At 48.0% G+C, this 7,136-nt stretch overlaps 1 protein-coding gene across 1 annotated transcript; it reads left to right on the forward strand.

Annotated features, from left to right (window-relative positions):
- The first annotated feature begins 2,478 nt into the window (after nt 1–2,478).
- Nucleotides 2,479–3,549, forward strand: LOC131211101 (uncharacterized). The gene is made up of 3 exons (XM_058204455.1): nt 2,479–2,555; nt 2,861–3,307; nt 3,384–3,549. Exons 1-3 carry the CDS (start codon nt 2,479–2,481, stop codon nt 3,547–3,549), a joined length of 690 nt encoding a protein of 229 aa, XP_058060438.1.
- Nucleotides 3,550–7,136: the final 3,587 nt, after the last annotated feature.

The following is a 7,136-nucleotide window of genomic DNA, read 5'->3' on the forward strand; positions in this document are numbered from 1 at the left end:
GCTGCGTCGTTGCCACCGGATCGACACAGTACGCGCGGCGCCTGTTCGGCCAACAGAATAACTAGCGGCAGCATGGATACCGCGAACAGCATCGTCCTACCGGTTCCAGTGCAATTGGCAAACTGGCACATTGCGCAAACTGTTGCCACCAGACAATACAATGCTGCCCCACAAAGCCACATCATTGACATCATGACTCCGGCGAACCCGGCTCTTCCTTGAGGTTTTCCTTGCAGGCACTCGTCGGTGGAGAGTGCGCCCTACTTGCGCAGGTGCAGGCGCCTTACGAAATGAGGGTTCCGATTGAGCGCGCGACTCATCGAGATCACAGCAGATCACGTAACCGTGCGCCATTATGATCGTGCAGCATAACAGGCAGCATAACGCTGCGTGTCTCGAATATTCTGTAAGATATGCGCTTTTCCATCAACGAAGAATATTTTACGAACGCACTAGACTTTCAGCCCTTTTTTTTTGGTTTGTGGTTAATGTGGCGTTTGGAATGGGACCCGATGTGGAGTGGGGCCGCTGCACATGGTGCATACATACTCGTATTGGTGCCATTGTGTCATTTTGGTGCAATTAAAAACCGCCAATTAAATGACGCAATTCAAGGGCCCCTCTATTGGGCACGTTAGCTGGCAGCAACGCTGTGGTGGCAGTGAAGGGGGTGTTCCATTAAACTACGGAATGCGTTACGTTAACAAATAAATTCAAAAAACAAATTTACGGTACGTTAACAAATAAATTTTCGGTGTTGAATATACCAGAAGGTGTGTCACTCGAAGTGGAGGAAGATTTTTCCGTTGTCGAGTTATCCTTGACTTTATTTTCGGTAGTGGCGACAGGCATCACAGTACGAGCATGTCTATCGCATGGGCTGATAAGTCCCGAGCCTAAGTAGGAGAACGGAATCAGCAACGTAATCTCCTTCAAGAACCACACAACCATTCAAATCTGACCAACACGGTGGATGTGGGAGCAATTTGATGTTCAATTCATGTAGTTTTGTCATTATTTTTGATTGACCTAAGACATGATCCGTTGTCTTGATGTAACAACTCCAATAAAGTTGTATAATATTTACTGTTGATGTTGATTAGCGAAGTTAAGGATCCATGTTTCATCCATTGTCACAAAGACGAAAAAATTCCAATTTGTCCAATTTGAACACAATAATTTTTTTTGCGATAGTACGGCTCTGCTTCTTCCGTTCTTCCAGATACGAAAATTTATTCAAAAACCATTACAAACTTATCTGCGTTGAAGTACCAACGTTCAAAAAAGAAATTGATGTCCAACATCATAAGTTCCTGAAGTCGTTCAATTGTATTTCTGTTTTACTAAACTTATAGCAGAAATTAAGGATAAACGGTTCGATGTTGGATGATTTCCAACTGACCATTAGCAGGATGTCGTGTGCCAAGGGAAATGTGACATACAAAAACCTCAACAAACGCTTTATAATATCAGCCGAAATCGTGCAAATCTCACCAGGGTGTGATAAAAGCGTGTTAAATTATCGAATGATTCACAGACGGATTGTGTGGCCCGTAAAAAAACTCACTTCCCTTTTCCCGTCCGCGAAAGGGAAAGGAAGACGCTGAGTTTTGCGGAAAAGCGAAAACTGTTCACCAATTGTCACGGGGCTGGGCGCAAAGCTTGCGCAACGTGCGACTAGAAAAAAAGTGCGTTACACGTGTTCCGCCGGAGCCCACCCCGCGGCGGAGGGAAAAACCAGGAAAATTGTCAGAAATCACAGTGCCGGCGGTGTACGTGGTATCTGTCACCCCGCGGGGCCCCCGGATCCACCGGTAACGACGTTCATAATTCCGCATTAAACGCTCCGACAGGTCGGGAGTTGGGCCGACTTCCGACGTTCCTCCTCCGTTCAATGCGTCGGCTTTTGTGTTTGAGTTCCTCCTTCTTGTCTCTTGTTTTCTTCGGCCCATTAAGTGGCCTACCCCACCCTTCTGGCTGGTGGCTGGGTGGCATGTGCACGTGCGTGAAGTATGTGTGGGCTCCGACGACAATCCGGCCGACAATGGTGTGCCCGAGTGAACGAATGAAACAACATTTCACGCAACGCGGAACATCGCTTTTGTGCTCGGGGCGCGATCTTTGGGAGGCGAGCCGCCAAGTCCAGGCCCAAGGTTTGGCCAGGTTGCAGAAGACCAGGCACGGGAAAAAAGGGTCGCCAAAAACGACGATGCTTTATCGTGCGATGATGATTTGCTACTCATTGCGCGGTATGCTCGTCTTTTGCGCGCGCTGCTGTGAGGCTCGCGGCCCTAATTCTATTATCCATTGTTTGCGACAGGCTTCGAAGCGCAGCCAGCCACCAGGACGACGGCCACGGTATAAATGATAGATTGCCCCGGTAGAAGGATTCATTGCAGTTCGAACGTTCGACACGACGGCAAGTGTAGACAAACCTAGGAAATCGCTACCCCAGCCGATCAGGTTCGAGAGTGAAAGATGAATTCGCGTGGAGTGAACTACTGGGCCTGTTTGGCACTGGCCATCATCGGTGTACAGTGTGTGGCTGCGCAAAGGTAGGTCCAGAAGATGGAACCCATGACATCATGGTTCTTTGCAGAGACTTTGACCATCCTGTAGAGAGTTGTCCCAAAGACCGGTTGCTCCTGAATGAATTCTCCCTGTTTCAATCTGTGTTAAAAGTCCAGTCAAGCGTATTAAAATTTCCAACCCATTAGTGCTGTAGAGCTTCAAGTTTCAGTTTTTGTGTAAATCGTTACAACACAAGTAACAGTGCTCATTGTGGTTTTAGGTTACAATAAACCTTCTGATGAAAGCATCTTGGCAAAATACAAATGTATCATCTCTACTATCCAAACAGCAATCCCTGGCGGCGTCAGAACGACAGCTTCGCCACCGAATCGGCCAGCGATCGGAGCCAACGTCTGGGTCTGACGACCGGTTACGGTGGTGTGAATGGCTACGGGTACTCCGGGACCGGGATCGGTTCCTACACTCCGCTCAAGATCGACCTGGGTGGCGTCGTGCTGGGGACACTGGTCGGAATCGGGGCACTGTTGCTGCTACCGAAGCTGGTGAACGTGATCGGTGGGGGATACGGAGGCAGTGGCCACTACCGCAGCGCCGACAGCGATCCGACCGGTATCTCGGAGCTGATGAACAAGGTGGACGATTATCTGGCCCAGAACAACATCGATTCGGGTGCGTGCATGCAGAAGGGTGTCTGCAGCTACCTCCGATCCTCGGAGTACCACGCGCAGGTCGGTACGGCCGACCAGGCTGAGCACATGATTCTGGCGCTATCCGAGTGAGTATCTCCTGCAGAGCGCGAGCTCGGGCCTTGTTTGATGGCACCGCATTGACACGGTTCGCTATGCTTCCAGGAACTCCATCGTCGACTACATGCTCGACGGTACGGCCATCAAGGAGGCGATCAAGAATGGCAAGATGCAAACGGCTCGAACCTGTGACGAAATGTACCCGACCTGTCCGCTCGATCGTCAGTCGACTTTGAAGCTGTTCAAGAAGATGTTCCCCATCGGGAACTAGGCGCCCAAGGTCCGCCCTGCATTCGGCGGTCCCTTGAAGGTCACCTGGCGGTTTTGGCTCTATTTATAAACAACCTTCAACCAAACGCTGGTAACGCATCGAAAGCTGGAAACTACATGCACCGGCAACGACGGACCTTCGAATGCAGGCGACGATCGAAGGAAGGGGGTCAAGCAAGCAATCCACGCCACGATGTGTTCTGACGCGTGACCGTGGCGACTACACATGCGACGTTGGAAACAAGGATAAGCAAAAGAAATAATCAGAAGGAACCGCAACCGGGGTAGACCTGTAGTTAAGCAAATACGAATGGGGATCAATCTTGTTTATGTATTTTTCATTTCATTTGTTTACTTATTTGTGGCTATTATTCATACAGACCGTTGTGTGTAAATAATTATAGGACATTGAAACGCGAGCACGGTGAATAAAACCTACGAGAAACGCGAGAAACATGTGTTAGACGCAACGACGCATTTCTGAAACACCCACATGTGACATCGAATCGGCCGCGGCCTTGAGTTTGTTGTTCGATTGAGCGAAGGCCAACCGGACCTGAAGATTTGGAACGTGTTGATGGTTTTGGGATGTGAAGTGTGACTGAAATAGTTCGCATTTCGTTCGGAACATCAAACGCCTTCGTGCCCTCCGTGAAAGTGTTTACTCCAGATCTTTCAAATGATAATTGCCACTACCATTAGTCTGTTGAGCGCACGAATGCGTCTTGGGACCGTTTGATATCATGTATGGAAAGTCTACTTTTGTGTACAACCTCTATACTTTTGTGTACAACCATCTATCAACCTCAATGCCAGTGATCGAATTCGACCCAATTTCGGTTGAACGCCCGTAGTCATTACGTTGGATCATTACGCAAGACTAAAATCTTGTTTCGTGACACTCATAATGTTCCGGATTCCGGAATCATAATGTTGTCGTCCTAAAAGCACCTTTATTGTTGTAGAAAGGGTGCCCTTTCATTTAGTTCGTATTAGTTTTCATCATTTTTTTCTATAATTTAATAACAAATAGTACATTGACTCATGCCACTCACTTAGGGTATCAAGTACGGCCGTTTTGAAGACACAGTTAATTCTTTACAGCTGTTTTACTTGGACGTGTTTAGGTTCATCGTTGATTTTTGTTTGCTCCAAAAAACGGATGGCAAAGAATCTCTATCAAATTTTGTGTGAAAAGCGAAATTAAGAGCGCGGACGCATTCCAAATGTTGACTGTGGCTTATGATGGAGTTATTGGGACCAAAATCAATGCTTATCGGTGGTTCAAAATGTTTTCAGAGGGCCCAGAAGATCGAAGAACAACGATCGAATCGATCGAACAACGAAGAGCCAAGTTTGGTCGAATGTGAACCGTTTTGCTTACAGTTTTCTTCGATGGCACGGACGTGGTGCATTATGAGTTGTTGCCAAAGGGTAGAAGGTCAATAAGGAATACTACCTGTAAGTTATGCACAATTTGCGCGAAGCAATCCGCCACAAATGGCCGGATTTGTGGGAAAACAAAAACTGGCCTTTGCGCCTCTACTCACACATCGTTGTTTTTGCGCAAAATTTTTAGCCGAAACAACACACTTAAAGCCGTTGTATTCCCAATATATGACCTCCTGTGACTTTTTCCTGTTTCAGAAACTGAACGGGGCCATGAAAGGACCACGCCAGCCTACGAGTGAACAGATACAGCCAGCAAAGGCGGAGTTGCTGAACAAGATCACAAAAAATGATCTGTTTGAAGTGTTTCGAGCACTCGAGAAAACGCTGGCACAAGTGTATAATATCTTATGGAGATTATTTTACAGGGGATAAAATAGATATTAACGAATAAACCTATAAACCTATACCAATATATTCTGAAAAACACATAAGTCGCGATACATTTTTAACGACCCTCGTATGTCAAATCTTCTCCATTCTACAAAAACTGGACAGCGATCCGATCGCAGAAAGGAAACATTTAGGAAGCGTAGTTTTAGACACCGTCCCTTTGACGTACGCAGTAAACTCAATATTGATTTTCGCACATTTCGCGTACGCTGAGATCGATAGCTTCCCGCAAAGCGCCGATCACACATTCGGATCGTAGTACTACATAAACATTCCCTCGTCCGACGACACCTCAAACGGTCGGTTACATTTTCACTTCGAATCGAGCACCATTGGCGATTGGCGGGTGTTTGTTGTTGCTGTTTAAAAATAAAACACCACTCATCTCACCGATCGCCAGCCCGCGTCGTATCATCGATTGTATCATCGATTGTTTATCGATCGGCGCAGGGAGGAAATTGTAGTGTCACAAGAAGCTACCGGTATCGGACCGATACATTGCAACAGCCAGCCAGAGCCAGAGTGCGGTTGCCAATTTCCCTTGACAGTGACAGTGGCGAAATGGGGATTGTCAGGTAGCTCGCGTCAGCCCACCTGCGCCATTGAACCCGTGCGGAAAGGCTGTAGCAACTACGAAGGCCGTAACCCGGTTGGTTTACACCTCGGCTCACAGTGTCTAGTGATGAATCAACTCGCTAAGAAACTGGTGATGGCCAGCAGCGGGTGAACGATCGATCGCTCTTGATCTTTGTTTCGATCACGATGCGGGGCGTTTGCGTGGCGGAACTTTCACTGCTGCATTGATCACTGTTGCAGCGGTTCGCGCATGGCGCAAACGCGAAGAAAAAAGGACGAATGATGCTTCTGACTGATGTGGCTAAATATAACCCGGACTGCACTTCGTTCCCCTTCGTTCCGCCTCGTCGTCGTCTTTGCTGACGGTGCCGAGGGTGACGTTCCTTTTTTTGTTTTCATTGGTATCGTCATTTCTGAGTAGTCTTCCGCCTGTTGTACACTCCTCGAGGAGCTATTAATCTTTGCGTTACTAATCCCAACGCAGCTAAGCAGCTACTCAATGTTACCGTTACACTAGTGCAGTACCATTTTTATTATAAAACGGTTTAAAAGCTCCTCTAATTTGTGGCAAATCATGTACCTTTGTTCGCCTCGGAGCACACCTGCACGCGCACATCACTCAGCTACCATGCGCCTCCATCGCCGTGTGGAAAACAAAATCACCACACCTTCCGGGACATTCCGCGCACTGCGGCGAAGAATATTTTTGTGGTCCATGATTCAAATCTGTGCTGACGGGCAGGTTTAAATGCGCAATTCAAGCGGCAGTCCGAAGGACGTAGACGTTGGAGGGGCGCGGTGCAGGGACTGTGGAACAGCTGGCACACTAAGAAAACAACACCAAACAAAACCACTGGAGGGCTGAAACATTCGCTCAAGAACGGTGTATAGGTGTGTGTGGGGTTTGTGGCGCACAAGCAGCGTGAATCACGAACCAAGGTTTGGAATCAACCGGGTGTAGCAACGGGGCGTGGGAACCCGGCAACCGAGGCGGGGTTTTGCGATATTGCTCCAATTTAGTTGGCAATCTTGGTTTGGCTAAAATTAGAACTCTTCGCTTGGAGCACCACCGAGCTCTGGCGTACGATTCCAATCGCCGGACCGGAGGTGGTTTCTGAAAAGTACCCCTACCGGAGCTGGCGATGGAATTCGCTTGTGACTTCATCTTGG

Source organism: Anopheles bellator, chromosome 2 (assembly GCF_943735745.2).
Source record: "Anopheles bellator chromosome 2, idAnoBellAS_SP24_06.2, whole genome shotgun sequence".
Taxonomy (NCBI): domain Eukaryota; kingdom Metazoa; phylum Arthropoda; class Insecta; order Diptera; family Culicidae; genus Anopheles; species Anopheles bellator.